The 16,479-nt window shown below is 41.1% G+C and overlaps 1 protein-coding gene across 2 annotated transcripts in view; it reads right to left on the bottom strand.

Annotated features, from left to right (window-relative positions):
• Positions 1–16,479, bottom strand: part of PARP9 (poly(ADP-ribose) polymerase family member 9) — a 38,736-nt gene that overhangs the window by 9,127 nt on the left and 13,130 nt on the right. For both annotated transcript variants that reach the window (XM_080804860.1, XM_080804861.1), the window contains exons 8-10: positions 11,758–12,138; positions 5,856–5,992; positions 5,128–5,302 (exon numbers count right to left, since the gene is read on the bottom strand). In XM_080804860.1, coding sequence (XP_080660986.1) covers positions 5,128–5,302; positions 5,856–5,992; positions 11,758–12,138 — 693 coding nt within the window. The remainder of the gene's footprint in view (positions 1–5,127; positions 5,303–5,855; positions 5,993–11,757; positions 12,139–16,479) is intronic.

Here is a 16,479-nt window from a genome sequence, read left to right as displayed (position 1 = left end):
AATGTAAGCATATATGTAATTTTAAATTTTCTAGTAGCCACATAAAAAAGTAAAAAGGAACAGGTAAAATTAATTTAGTAGTTTTTATTTAATCTGTGTTATCCAATATGTTACCATTTCAACTTGTAATCAATATAAAAAATTATTAAGGACATATTTTACATTCTTTCCTTGGGTAGTGGTCTTTAGAATCAGTGTATATTTTGCATTTACAGTACATCTCAGTTCAGATTAACCACGTTTTAAGTGCTCAAAAGCCACATGTGGCCAATGGCTACCAGTTGGACAATTCAGCTCTCGGGCTTCTAGAATAACTAAGACATGATCCCTGTTCTCAAAAATTCACAAAGGGAAATCCCCACACGTAAACAGGTAAAGTACAGCACAGTTTTATGTGGAGAGAAAATATTTTGAGATAAAAATCAAAGATTTCTTTCCTGGAATTTTCATCTTGCTCTTGGTTTCTCCACCCATTGAGTTCTTGCTACTCATTATGTTGGGGCAAAAAAAGATAAAGCTTATAACAAAGTCAACTGAATACACACACACACACACACACACACACACATATTCAATTATAAATTTTTTTTTAAACTTTATTTTAGAGAGTACAAGCAGAGGGAGGAGCAGAGGGAGAGGGAGAGGGAGGCAGAGAAGGAGACTCCCTGCTGAGCACAGAACCCAGGATCATGGCGGGGTGGGGGTGGGGTGGGGGGGGTGGGCGCTCGATCCCAGGATCCTAAGCTTGTCACGTGAGCCAAAACCAAGAGTCAGAGGTTCGACTGACTGAGCCACCCAGGCACCCCAGATATCATATATAATTATTTTTAATCAAAGCATAGATTATGGTCTTGAGAGGCTTCCTGGGAGAGGAAAAGGGTTTTCTGAACCAGAAGTCTAAAAAACTAAAGGATTCAGAGCGTGGAGTTTATGCCATATATAACAGAGGAGAGAAGGATAAAAGATATTCTTAGAATAGTTTTCTCACTTCAAAATAAGTAAAAGTTCTTCCTTCCACCTGGTGGAAAGATAAGAATCAGAGAGGACATGACTAAAGCTGTTGGGGACTCTGAGAAAGGACTCACTTCACTACCCCACCCCTCAAGAGAGCCCTGGGAGTCAAGATAGGGCAGAACAACAAGAATCTCAGAAAAACAGGGAGTAGGGGACTTCCAGAGTAGAAGGAACCATTGCCTGCCTCTACTGGGTGCAGCCCCCTCAGCCAGCCAGGCTGCTAAATGGAAAGCAGCGATGACCAGGGAAGATGTCCACAACAGGTGAGGACTTGCACTTCAGCTTGGAAGATGTGCACACTCAAACATTTCCTGCTTTGCAGGAGGGGCACAGACAATGGCCTAGAAAGGAACTCCTTTGGTATGAAAACCGGAGTGCCCTGTGTAGACACTGAGAACAAAGGGCACCATAAATTTAAGCATAGGAGGGTGCTAATGACCAAACCCCAGGGTAGTTTTTCTAGTAGAGGACATCAGGAGACAGAGAACAGACAGATGCAGAACCAGACCATTCTCTCCACAATGCCTGTCCTATCCTCTAAAGCACTCTTAGAAGAGAAGAAGGAGAAAAAAAACCTTGCAGGAACTGAGTTTAAACCCCCAAAGGACTGAGAAAACTGAAAATGACTGAGTTCATCTTGAGCTGTCAAGATGGGATTTTTCCACTCTGTGGACATGGGGGCAGGAAAGGTGGGTAAAATTCCATTTTCGAGCTAATAAGGAAGATAGGCTCCATAGCTGAGTTGTGTGGAACTGTAGATTTTTGTACCTGTTGGAGTTACAGATGCAGTAACAAGGGAATGTAGGATATGTGGGAGCACAGAACAGAGAGTGACTCCCTGGGTGCAGGTGTGAGGGAACGTGTCAACCAGGAGATGCCATTTCAGCTGTGTCTGGAAAAAGGAATAGGACTTTGCAGGGCTAAAAAAGGGTGAGGAGGGAAGGCATGCCACATGCAAAGGCATAGAGGCATGAAATATCCAGCACATTTAGGAAACTCTAAGCAGTTCCTGGCTGACGTGTGGATGAACACAGTGAGTGATGAGGGTGGAAATAATGGGGGAGCAGCGGAGCCTAGTTCCTTACATGCTCTGCCAATGGGGTTGGAGTTTTACCTCATAGGCAGCTAGGTAGGTAGATATTAAACAGGCATGTATGTTTTTAGCACAACAATTCCAGAAGCAGAGAAAAGGATAGGTTGGATAGGGTTGTGGTTTTGAGGCAAGGAAAATCATCTGGTCATCATCTGGGCCCAGGAAAAGAAGAACAAAGGTAACAGGAATAGAGAGGTGAGGCTGGGCTGAGAACGTTTCAAGAGGGAACCAGTAGGGTTGTGTGACTGCCTGAACCTAGAGTAAGAAGAAGGAGGAATGGAAGAAGATAACGTTTCCAGCTAGGAGACCTCAAATATAGATGGTGATGGTATTAGCCAGGATAGGGGGTATGGGGGGGGGGTAAGGAAAAAGCACCTATTTCTTAGGGAAAAGTATGGCCAAGGAAAAAGTTCAGTCCAAGGTGGTTATCTAGGCAGAAATATACAAAAGACAGTTGGAGATATGGACTTGCAGGTCAGGAGAGAAGAAGGGGCTTCGAGTTACAAATCTGTAAGTCATCAGAGGTAGGAGTTGAAGCTATAGGTACAGGTGCAATCACCCAGGGGGACATCACAGGGTTGAAAAAAAAAGCTTCCTTTAGAACTCCAGAAAACACCCAACAGATAGGCTTACTAGATTATAAATTATAAGGACAGGAACTCTGTGTGTTGTGTTTACTGTTGTATTCCTCCCACCAAGCACAGGGCCTGACTTACAGAATGTGCTCAAGAATGAATGAATGAATGAACCCAATAAAACACATTGCAAGCATGGAGGCTCCCTCTTGCTACATTTAGGCAAATCCTGCAAGCAAGAGATGAAATCAGAACTGGCTGGAATGTAAGCCAAGACAGAAAATATATATATAAAGCTTCATTCATAGAAGCCCACTTTGCCTATAGTTAGCCATCTAAATTGACCGAGAATCCCATAACTGGGAAACTTGCAGGGGTAAAAAAGAAATAAATAAATAAAGCCAAGAACCTTTGTACTCCAAATGAAAACTAGGTTAAAAAAGAAGAGTTGCAAAATAACTTCAGTGGTGATAAATGTCTCCTGGGTTTCTCAAGCACCTTTGGTTACGCAAACTCACTAGACATGTAGGCTCAAGTCCCATTATGGACAGTATCTCCCCAATGAATCTATTATCTGAATCACCTCAGGCAGCGGCTTTAAGCTAAGAGCTAGGGATGTGGACAGAGCGCCGAGGCCAGTAGGTAAAAGACCAGAATCTTGAGGCTTAAAGACTAGATGGAGACAAGACCTTTGGCTGGGCTTTGAAGGCACAAACTTGACCAGCAGTAAACAGGCTTCATGCCTGCTAAGGTTTTAAAGGAACTGTATTGCTGAAGAAACTGTAAGCCTGGCTGTCAGTAGCCTGAGAGCATTCTAGTCCCTGAGGCAATCCACAGACCCCTGATAGGCCACGGGCCCCAGTGGGTCCAGAAATGACCAAAGATGGCAACGCATAGGGAAGATTCTTCCCAGAGTGCAAAACAAGGGTGTTAGTCCACTCCCGGAATACCGTCTTCACTATCCCTGTCCGGCAACATGTGATTAGTGGTATGGACCAGTGACTTTCCTTCTCCCCTATAGAAATGGGAGTGTTTTTGGTTTTGTTTTTAAAGAGCTTATTTATTTTTTGACAGAGCGAGAGAGTACAAGCAGGGGGAGTGGTAGGCAGAAGGGGAGGAAGAAGCATGTGAAGCTCCATCCCAGGACTCTGGGATCATGACCCGAGCAGAAGGAAGACACAACCCTCTGAGCCACACAGGCATCCCTAGAAATGGGAGTTTTTATTGCAGTTTTCCTGGTCTTCCTATCATTATATAATGACTGGGTTTGGGCAATTACCTTGCTTTTAAGCTTTAAAAGAGGAAGTTCTGGACTTGAGGCTGATGATGAGATAGGATGAGACTTTGGGGCTATCTTCCTTGGGAGGTGATGTGTGTGCCTTTTAGGAAGAAAGATGTGTGCAGATGTCAGGCAATTTGCAGCATCTGCCACAGGACTGAAAAGAAGGCACTACTGGATTTGATAAATAGGAGGACAGAGATGGTCTTAGTGAGAGTAGTTTATGTAGGGGTGGGAGGGGGGAGTGCAGAGAAGAAGCCAGTTACGACGGGTTTGGGAGCAAACAGAAGTTGTGAATATTTAAGACTTTAACCAATATCACTCTTCTGGCTACACTCAAAGACTTCTTTTCTTGGTAGGGATCCATTTAAAAATTTTTTTACCCCCAGGAACTTCCCATGTTCAGTTTTTACTCCAGGTATTGTTTATGTTCTCTCTGGGGGCAAAGAGATGATGATTTCCAGACCTGTTGCTTTCTAGAAATCAAGACCTGGAGTTGGCTTCACAGCAAGGATCATGCTACGTATTTTGAAAGGTAAAAATCAAGAACAGAATCAATGGATCAGGCAAAATCAAGCTGTGTGGCTGGTATCCTCCATGATTACTACTAAACTTCTTTGCCCCCTTTGGAGAGATCTAGAGGGGACAATACAGCAATTACGTATGCAGCTGAATTATGTAAGCAGCTGAAAAGGATCTTAAGGGGTTGTTTACTTCACCTGCCAGATGCTATCTAATTCATTCACTAGCAGGCTACAGGAAATGAAGAAGATGGAAGAGAAAAGAACAACTTTATTAAGCTCAAAAAAATGCCCTTTTAATTAAGGGATGAGGTTTGGTAGTGTCGATAATTATTTTGTGGAGCTAAGAAAAAAAAAAAGCTTCAGGGTGCTTTCGGCAGGTAAAACACATAACCACAGAAAAGAGAAAAACAGTGAACTGTACATCTTACCGCTAAAGCTTTCATCAGCATTAAACCCATCAGCAACAAAACAAGAAGGACAAACAAAAAATATGACCCTTTCCAAATGACTCAATCACTATATCCCAGTTGCAAGGGTTCCCGTCACCAAAGCAACAAATACTACAAATGGTGAGTCATCTGCTGGGGTCTGCTCACCACTCCCCACATACAGAGACCCCAAAGATGAGGAGCTGACACCTACCGCAGGGCGCCGAGTACATTCTTTGAAAGCCAACTCTGCATACAGCTTCGCAGAACTGGTAGGGAATTTGCTGAAACAGCCTGTGGCTCACAGGCTTCCCCTGTATTCTCTCTTCCATCATTTTCTTCTTTTTTTGGAAGACAGCCATGAGAACCTCATTGTCTATTTTCTCCACCTATGACCCAAGGATATGAAAAACTGAAAAAAAAACCTGGGGAAAAAAAGTGAGAAGCGCGATATATGTTGCTTGATACTCTGCTTCAAAGAGAAAGGCTGTGTGTACTACTAAGCATGCAACTTGCTTTTCATATAAAGTGTTTTAAGAGTCCCTCCTGGCCCCCACCTACGTGCCAGGCACTGGTAACGAAAGGGTCAACAGTGTAGACAGTCTTTGCCTTCTTAAAAGCTCACGGTTTAACTAGAGGTAAAAAATAGGTGAACAATTATAATACAGTGTAATAAACGCTATTCCATTTTTTTTTCATACTGCTTCGAGATAGGCAGACAAGTTTGCTCTGAGGCTTGATGGGTGCTTCTGTACCTCCTGCCATCATTCCCACCTCCTGATTCCAACTATACCCTTTGTGTCCGCCCTACTTTCAGTCTTAATCCTCGGGGTCCAGGTCAATGAGCAGCTGGCTTAGAATCCTCAGCAGCTGAGTTTTTCTCTCAGTTACAGAACCAAATGAAAGCAAGATGAGTAGAATCCTTCCCTCAATTAAGTATACCTTTATAACCTGCAAACCACAGTTCTCAAACTGTTTCTTCTGAGTCTGAATTTCCTCCGTTGAAAGCTTTAGGCATTTCAGAAACGTATTCTTCTTCATTTCATCCTGGTTTGGGGGTTGCCAATTAGTCCACTGCCCTAAAAATGAGTAACATAAAACTTTGTCTCAATGTACTGTGAGAGGAAAAAGATTTATAAAGAAATTTAATAAAACAAATTATAGAAATTTAAAGAAACGGATTAGCCAGTTTAAATTGTATGCTTTATATGTTTAGGACATGCAAGGAGAGTACAGTATAACGAGAAGGCATGGGATAGAAGAGGGGGTTAATAAATTTGTCCTCACGTGATTTAGATCACGAGCCTGAGGGGGTGAGAGAAAAAAGAGCATTAGTATATACTTCCCCCATCGATGTTGTAAGATAATGTATAATTGTGTTGCCAATAGGAAATGCTTATATTTCTGGCCAGGATGCTCATCAACAAAAACACACAGGCATAATAAAACATTAAGGAATGATGAAAAATAGTATGACATTTATATAAAACTTAAAGATTTTCAAAAAGATTTCATATCTCAACTTCATTTGACTATTACAACACTGCCACTGAAATAACTAACACACCTTGACAAAAAACGAAATTAAAACTCAGAGAAGGGGCGCCTGGGTGGCTCAGTGGGTTAAAGCCTCTGCCTTCGGCTTAGGTCATGATCCCAGGGTCCTGGGATTGAGCCCTGCATCAGGCTCTCTGCTCAGCAGGGAGTCTGCTTCCTCCCCCCACCTCTGCCTGCCTCTCTGCCTACTTGTGATCTCTGTGTGTCAAATAAATAAATAAAATCTTAAAAAAAAACAAACTCGGAGAAGTTATGTGACTTGGCTGATATCACACAGCTAATATAAACCTGGCTTTCACCAGTGCTCTCTGTAAGTGGAAAGGCAGAATATTTGGTACACACATCACTCACATGCACCCAACCACAAAAAGGAAACTTTGGAGGTTAAGAGTTTATGTTCTGTCTTTCCTCCCTTCCTTCCTTTCTTCCTTCCTTTGTTCCTTCTTCCTTAACTTTCCTACCTTCCTTTTTAAATTCAAGGGACAACCTGTTATTGCCTACCAACTGCTTGTTGGAATAAATATACATACATGTGAACAAACAGAAAACCCCCCCAAAAACTTATTTTCTTTCAGTTTATTTTCTTTTTTTTTTAAAGATTCTATTTATTTGGGGGAAAGAGAGCATGCTCACATGAGCAGGGGGGAAGGGCAGAGGGTGACTGATGCAGGACTGGATAAACCTACGGAGCCACCCAGGCACCCCTCAGTTTATTTTCAGTTTGACTTAAACTCAAGTAAACAAAAATGACATAATTCCCAACACATTATTTAATTGAACGTGCTCAATCTAACCACAGAAAGCAGATGATAAATCTAAAGAAACTCACTAGAGGGGCCAAGCTGTAAATGTGGAAAGCAGGGGGAACAAAATTCCATAGCAGAGAAATTTCAGAGCCAGGAAATTTCAAAGGAGGAGATTATAAGTTAAATCTCAAGAGCAACAGCCGACATATATAAGGTATAGTAATAGAGTTCAGCTCACTTGAGTTCAGCAACCATTCACTGGGCTCCTATTACCTGCTGGCACTGGGTTGGGCACCCGGGTTGAGCACTGCAGACTCAAAGATCTACAAACTCCGGCTGTCAGAAGTGCTTCCCAGGAAGGATTACAATAGCAGCATGGAAGAGGAAACTCCTAACTTCCATATTTAAATTTTATCGCTCCGATGGATAGTTGACATTCCTTGTAGTAATAACTCACTGAAAATGTATCCATTTTACAAAAGACCTCAATATGAGGCACAAATGTATCAAAATCCTAGAGGAGAGCATAGGCAGTAAGCTCTTTGACATTGGCCACAGCAACTTTTTTCAAGATGTGTCTCCAAAGGCAAAAGAAAAAAAGCAAAAATGAACTCTTGGGACTTCATCAAGATCGAAAGCTTCTGCACCACAAAGGAAACAGTCAACAAAACAAAGAGGCAACCCACAGAATGGGAGAAGATATTTGCAAATGACACTACAGACAAAGGGCTGATATCCAAGATCTATAAAGAACTCAAACTCAACACTCACAAAACAGATAATGACATCAAAAAATGGGCAGAAGACATGAACAGAACACTTCTCCAAAAAGACATACAAATGGCTAACAGACACATGAAAATATGTTCATCATCATTAGCCATCAGGCAAATTCAAATCAAAACCACATTGAGATACCACCTTACACCAGTTACAATGGCCAAAATTAACAAGACAAGAAACAACAAGTGTTGGAGAGGATGTGGAGAAAGGGGAATCCTCTTACACTGTTGGTGGGAATGTAAGTTGGTCCAGCCACTTTGGAAAACAGTGTGGAGACTCCTTAGGGAATTAAAAATAGAGCTACCCTATGACCCTGCAATTGTACTACTGGGTATTTACTGCAAAGATACAGATGTAGTGAAAAGAATGGCCATCTGCACCCCAATATTCATAGCAGCAATGACCACAGTCGCCAAACTGTGGAAAGGGCCAAGATGCCCTACAACAGACGAATGGATAAAGAAGATATGGTCCATATATTCTATGGAATATTATGCCTCCATCAGAAAGGATGAATACCCAACTTTTGTATCAACATGGACGGGACTGGAGGAGATTATGCTGAGTGAAATAAGTCAAACAGAGAAAGTCAATTATCATATGGTTTCACTTACTTGTGGAGCATAAGGAATAACACATTGGGAGAAGGAAAGGAAAAGTGAATTGGGGGAAATCGGAGGGGGAGACGAACCATGAAAGACTGTGGACTCTGAGAAACAAACTGAGGGTTTTGGAGGGGAGGAGGGTGGGAGGTTAGGTGAGCCTGGTAGGTATTAAGGAGGGCACGTATTGCATAGAGCACTGGGTGTGGTGCATAAACAATGAATCTTGGAACACTGAAAAAATAAAATTAAATTTAAAAAAAAGAAGAAAAAAAGAAAATGTATCAATTTTGTTAACTAAGGTCCCAATCTGGTTGAGAGAGGGTAAGTGTGTAGGAGTCTCTGAAACACAGCTGTGGAATTATATGCTTAGTCATCAACTATCAAAAGTGCCATCTTGCAGCAGAACCAGGGACTTAACAGGACTAACTGTCAATAGCTGGGAGAATAGGTCAACCCTATGAATGCAGTTAGTTTAAAGCGATGCCACAAGCTTTATAGAACAGTGTTTCTTTGTCTCTTGTTCTCTTGGGAAGTGTACTCTCGTGTTAGTTTAAATATCCACAGTTATTACCTTTCAAAAGCTAAGTAGAAATCATAATCTTTGGTCTCATTCTTGTGTATTACTTTTGAATACTATTTCTTTATGTTCAATGTTTTTAATTTTTTAAAAATGTTTTTTATTTATTTGAGAGAAAGAATGTGTGTGTGTGTGTGTGTGTGAGAGAGAGAGAGAGAGAGACAGAGAGACAGAGAGAAGAGAGAGTCCATTTTTTTAAAAAGATTTTATTTATTTATTTGACAGAGAGAGATCACAAGTAGACAGAGTCAGGCAGGAGAGAGGCGGAAGCAGGCGCCCTGCTGAGCAGAGAGCTCCATGCGGGACTCAAGGCCAGGACCCTGAGATCATGACCTGAGCCGAAGGCGGAGGCTTTAACCCACTGAGCCACCCAAGCGCCCTGTTCATTTTTTTAACTTTTTTTTTTTTAGCCACCCAGGTGCCCCTCTTGTGTATTATTTTTGTCCATGTTTTTACTTACTGTAAACTCCCACTCACTTTGACCATGTCTGCCTGAATTATTTTTACAAACACAAGTGAAAATGAGGTGTCCTTTGAAAATTTGCATCTGAATTTTTGTACCAAACCCATGAATGTTACAGTGAAACTGACCTTATCTTTGCTAAAATCTGTCAAGGCTCTCCCTTGTTTCAAGAAAAACTCTGAACTCTCATGGAATTTATTAAGTCTTTCCTAATCTAGACCTTGCCATGGTCTGATTGCTTGAAAGTATCTTTACCTTACTAATTTCTTTCTATTCTTCATTCTCCATTTATGACACCTCTTCTGAGAAGGCTCCCCTTGACCTCCCAAGTCTGGGTTAGGGTATTCTGAGACCCAATTCCAATGTCTGTGTGGGTAGGAGGGTTTCCCATGTATACAACCAAGCCATTCTGCTACTATCTACCCAAGGATAGAATCAGATTTCTCAGGTCAAGAGTTCAGTCCTACAGGACTGCTCTCTTTCTCTCTCTCTCTTTCTCACACACACACACACACACACACACACACACACACACACACACTTCAGACACCAGTCGAAAGCCAGGTTGTTACCTGTGCTTCTGGCTGACTAGCTACAAACTGAAGGTTCCAATGATCTTCTCCTTGGATTTCAGACACTGGTTGCAAGTTCAGGTTGTTAGCTGTACTTTTGACTGGCTGACTATATATCAGAGGATCCCATGATCTCCTCCTTGGGTTGAATTCATTTGCTAGAGCAGCTCACAGAACTCAGAGGAACATTTTATTTACCAGATTACTGCTTTGTTATACAGGTATATTACTCAGGAACAGCCAGACTGAAAAGATGCATAAGGCAAGGAAGGAATGGGGAAAAGGTGTGGAGTTTCTGTGCTCTCTCTCAGCAAACCACACTCTCTAGCTCTCCACATGCTCACCAACCTGAAAGCTCTCTGAACCTGTCCTTCTGGGTTTTTATGGATGTCCGTTACCTAGTCACAGCTGACTAAATCATCAGCCACTGGCAACTGATTCAACCTCCAGCCTCCTCCCCAGAGGTTGCACTGGGGAATATCAAAAGTTCCAATCCTCCAATCACAGGTCGAGTCTCCTGGTGACCAGTCCCCATCCTTAGGTGCTTTCCAAAGTCACCTCCTCAATGTAACAAAAGACACCTTTATCACTCTCCACACTTAGGAAATCCATGGGCTTTGAGAGCTGTAAGCCAGGAATGTGGAGGAAGACCAAATATATATGACAAATATGTTTGGATCATATGAATGAAGAAATATATATTCTAAATCGCAACATGACTGCGCCTGTCCGAGGTGCTCCCACAGAGCATTTTCACCCTCCTCTTTCATAGCTAACCTGCTCAGTATCCTCAATTAGATTTTGAGTGGAAACAATGTCCATCTCATCACTATATCCCCAGAACCCACCACATGCTTGACACATATCATGGATATAATATACATTAGTCAAGTAAATAAATGAAATAAGCTTCTGTTTCCCAAGCTGACATTTGCAACAGTGTAATTTTCCTACTTAGCTCTAGGGCCATGTCGAAAAGACTTCTCCAGACCCAAATTCCCAGTCATTGTGATGATTTTTGCCCCCATTGAATGGGAGATACTTGAGTGTACTTCACACTGTGAATGAATAATTTACTGTGATGAGAGAGCTCAAAGTAATTTCAAGACTCCTAATGCTGCCAGCAACAAATATGTAAATGCAATAAAACTCAAAGAAATGAATTGATCAAGTGGAATGTGTGTATGTTTGAATGCTCCATTTGTGGAATTAGAGATGTACATTTTTCCCCAGAGCCTGGGCTTGTGTAGCTGGAGGCTTTCCATTTAATTGCCTCTGAGGCAATCCATGCCATTGTAAGTAAATCCAATCACGTGTGTGGGCGTGAGTGTGTGCATTGTGTGCGTGTGTGTTTTCATTTACTAATTAACCTTGCTGGTAGAAAGACAGCTAAAAAATGGTTATAAAAGGTTAGGCCTAACACAGAACCAGCATGGTCTGCTCTCTCTTCCACGGTATCTCTGACCCACACGCATACAGAAGTCCTCACACCCATAAGGAATAGTTTGCAAGAGCTGACTTTTCAACTTAAAGTCACTCACCTGACAAGCTCCAAAGGGCTAGTTCCTTTTTTCTTGCCACTTCCTCTTGAACTTCACACAGCATATGTTCAATGTTCATAACAGCCTCAATGACGTCAGCTTTGGCTCCTTTAATCTCTAAAATTGCCTTTTCCAGACTGATAATCTCTGAGATAGAGACCCTCAAGGTATTCTGAAGCCGAGTCAAAATGTCATGTTCTTTCTTCCCAAGGCAGAGGATAAGATTATTCTCAATGATATGGTGGTCCTGGGGGGTCAGTATCCTTTGGATCCACGCTTGGGCCTCCTTCATCTTTTCCAGGTTGGATCCCATCAGACTAATGGCAGGAGACTTAGCTTGGAGCCCATTTTCTCTTTTCTCCTCTCTGGCCAACTGGGGGACTGAAAAGACTGTCATAAACATCCACAGAAGGCAGGTGGGTTTTAAACCAGGGCTGAACAAAACACCAAGGCCAATGTTTGTCCCGAGGACATTATGACCATTGCCAGCGGCAGCAGCTACAATTAAGTGCCTAGCTCTGATTGCTGTGTCAGATATGAAGGAAATCTAAATGTATGGTCTACAGTCTCCTTGAGAGCAGAGTTTAGCCTGTGAGGGGTTGGTTTTATCATGCCTTGCCCCTGCTATGTTGCATTTGTCAGTTCACGGATGAGCTCACCTTGTGATATCACCACGGATGTTAACCAACGATTATAGGCATGCCTCAGAGACGCAGGTCGGGTTCCAGACCACTGCAATCAAGTGACTGTTGCAATAAAGCAAGTCAAATGCATGTCTTGGTTTCCTAGTGCATATAAAATTTGTGTCTACACTATACTGTAGTCTACTAGGGGTGCAATAACAATATGTCTAAAAACCAATGTATCTACCTTAATTTAAAAACACTCTGTTGCTAAAAAAAATGCTATCATCTGAACTTTCCATGAGTCATAATTACTGAACACAGATCACCGTAACAAATACAGTAATAATGAAGAAGTTTGAAATATTGCAAGAATCATCAAAATGTGATATAGAGACATAAAGTGAGCAAAGGCTGTTGGTAAAATGGCACTAGTTGGCTTGGTTGATGCGGGGTTGCCACCAACCTTCAATTTGGAAAAACAAAAAAACCCAGTGGTATTTGTGAAGCACAATAAAACAAAGTACAATAAAATGAGGTATGCCTTTATGTCCCGGTGACTGAGATTTTCCTTAACCTCTTGCTACTATCAAGTTTGAAATCAAACATCTCTGAAAGCCATAGAGCTTAAAAAGGGAAAAATTCCTTTTGAAAAATATGTACTTCTGATTATAAAAGTAATACATTTATTTTGGAAAAATTAGAAAATTATCCAAGTTTAATGAAAAGAAGAAATACCCATAACCTCATTACCTGGGATTCCTTTTGATTTCGTATCTGTATGTAACAGGACAATTTACGCCTCCACAGAATTTGCAGCTTAGCAGCTTCTACTACTTGACATGGTATATCTCAGCAGAACAGGCCATGGAACTTGATTCCAACCCACCCATGTGTATAAGGAGCAAAGATATATATAAAGAATTATAGGGGCGCCTGGGTGGCTCAGTGGGTTAAGCCGCTGCCTTCGGCTCAGGTCATGATCTCAGGGTCCTGGGATCGAGTCCCACATCGGGCTCTCTGCTCAGCGGGGAGCCTGCTTCCCTCTCTCCCTTTCTCTCTGCCTGCCTCTCTATCTACTCTGATCTCTCTCTGTCAAATAAATAAATAAAATCTTTAAAAAAAAAAAAAAAAAAAAAAAAAAAAAAAAAAAAAAAAAAAAAAAAAAAAAAGAATTATAATCTCTGATGGATTAGGGTAACTCTCAACTCAAATTGCAAAAAAAAAAAAAAAAAGAAAGAAAGAAAGAAAGAAATTGGGGGGACTAGCTGAGAAGAAATTCATAGGTGAAGCAGTATCCAAAATATATAAAGAATTCTCTCGAATTATCAAGAAAAAGGAATAACCTAATACTCAGCTGGACAAATGATTTCATAGAAAAGGAAACACAAATGGCCCAGATATGTGTGAAGAGATGCTCATCTTCATTGACAATCAGGGATATGAAAAATTATCCACCAGATCGGCAAAAAATAAGTCTAACAATATTAAGTGTTGGGGAGGATAGAGAGGAACTGGAACTTCTGTATATATTTATGATGGGTGTAAAACTGGAACAACTACTCCCATAATTATGTTCTGTAAGAAATTTTTTTATGTATGCATCAGGAGATATATACAAGAAAATTCACCTTCTCCTTTGTGACAGCAAAACCCACTGGAAATGACCCAAATGTCCTTCAGCATTGGAATATTATTAAAGCAATGAAAAGAAGTGAACTTTAGCTATTTGGATGAATCTCAAAAACATAAGTATACGGGGATACATAACATAAGGGGAAAAGTAAATTGAGCACCTACTATGTTCTAGGCATTTCTAAATGCTTCACATAAATTATTCTGTTCACTCCTCACAACCTTATAAGTACTATTAACAGCCTCATCTTACAAATGAGGAAACTTATTTAAAGTTATTAAGTAACTTGCCCATTAAAGGACTAGTAAGTAGGAGCCATGGAGCTAGTAGGTATGGGCAATCTGACTCTGGTACTCACATAATTCTGCCTCCCCATAAATGATCTGAGGTTAGTAGTGGTAATTACCATCTTTCCCCCCATGGAATAGTTGGGTGGTACCAGGAACACTGAAGTGGTACCAGGAGAGACACAGTAGGAAGAGGGTCTGAGTTAAAAAAAAGAAAAGAAAAGAAAAAAGAAAAGGCCAATGTTTTGGACAATTGAAGTGACAAGATTTCTTAAACTGGAGACATAGGGATTTTGTTTGTTTGTTTATTTTTTAACCCTTGTTCTCCCTGGGAGTTTATATTACTTTTTAGGAGAAAAGAGAAGCAATACATGGTGATACTTCATTTACCCATCATTACCGGGGGCAGGGGGGGGAGAAATTGTTCTTCTGGGAAACTAATTTTTCAGATCACTAAGGGATACACTTCTAGCACCAAATACCTTAGTTAAATATTTATGAGTTAGATTACTTAGTTTATTAGTTAAATATTTATTAGTTAAATATTTCTAATGAAAACACATTTCCCTGCCTTCCTAAATAGTTCAGCTTTTCCTTGATAATCTGAGATCATCACCATTAACCATCATTAGGGTCAATTATTGTCCTGTGCTATAATTATAATTCCTTTACAGATGTTCTTAAAAATGACCGAAGTAAATGGTAACACGTGGTCCTATTATTTGGACTAAAAACAGAGACTTTTGTGTGTTCCTTTTCCATATTAGCCTCACCTAAAACTCCTGTCTACCTTCCCTTGGTTCAGTGTGGTTCCCCCCACATGCACTGCATTTGTTTGCTTCTAGGCATTTTCTTCACCTTGGGTGCCCCACCGCAACAGCTCGAGCCACTGAAAATCTGCCATCCTCAATAAAGCCCAACTTAGATCCACTTGTCCAGGAAGTCACTCTTGATCCCTTTAGGTCAGAAGGACTCTCTGCCTCTTCTGGGCCCCCTGGTAGTTTGTCCATCCTCTCACTCATTATTCTTTGGCCTTCATTCAACGCTTTGCAACAGAACATTTTTACATGCATAATCTCTATTTATGCTGACAAAAGTCTGTCTTTATCATCATTTTACGGATAAATAAAGAGGTTCATAAGAGGCACAGTGACAGACCACAGCTCTCCAAGTAACCCCTCCTTTGTTCCCAGCACTGCTGGACCACAGCCCATCTATAAGTGAACTCTTCTGTTAAAGGGTATAAGCAAATCATTGTGACCCTAGTGGGAAATACCCCAACAGTTTCTATTCCTCACTGAATGTCTAGTGTTCTTGACATTTATAGGCTACTGTAGATCAAAAGACCATTTCACAAGTACACATCCTGGTTGTCATGAAGCAATTCCAACTCCATCAACTCCAACTCAACTAAAGGAAAGGAGTTACATGACACAGTTCATCTTTCTCCAACATCGGCCATGGTTAGCTAAGTCCAGGGATCCCCAAACCTAGTTCAGCAGCAAAACTGACTAGGAGCTACTGAAAAATACACATGCTTGGCCCAGATCCAGAGGTCCTGAGTCAGAATATGTAGAGTTGGGGGCCATGCATATTTTTGTTTGTTTATTTGTTCAAAGTTTCTATTATGATCCTAGTGATTCTCAGGTTTGGGTAGCATCAGGTGAATCCATTTATTATTATCTGGTATGACTGAGATGTGTTTTCTAAAATGACTCATTTAGATGTGACCCCATTCAGAGCAAAAAGAGTAACCGGCTCAGTCAGCTTGTGAAGGACAGAACTTTTTCTTAGAGAAAAATTATAGAGAGCTATCTGTGAAGCAAATAACCACACTGTGGATTACCCACCACCGCTTAGCCTCTCTCTGTTCATATCATGAAACTGGACTGGGCAAAAACAGAATGATGTTCAGACACCAAGCAGGTTAGTATCCGAACAGGAGAAAATATATTGGGCTTAGTTCTTCCTCTTGTCCCTTCTATTAGTTAAGATGATGAAGAGGATGAGCTTCTGGTGATCAGACTACTTCTTTTTTTTTTTTTTTAAATTTTTAAAGATTTTATTTATTTATTTGTCAGAGAGAGAGCACAAGCAGGGAGAGTGGCCGGCAGAGGCAGAGAGAGAAGCAGGCTCCCTGCTGGACAAGGAGCCCGATGCGGGACTCGATCCCAGG

Source organism: Martes martes (genome assembly GCF_963455335.1).
Source record: "Martes martes genome assembly, chromosome: 1".
NCBI classification, from domain to species: Eukaryota; Metazoa; Chordata; class Mammalia; order Carnivora; family Mustelidae; genus Martes; species Martes martes.
This window is presented reverse-complemented; position numbering and strand designations above follow the sequence as displayed.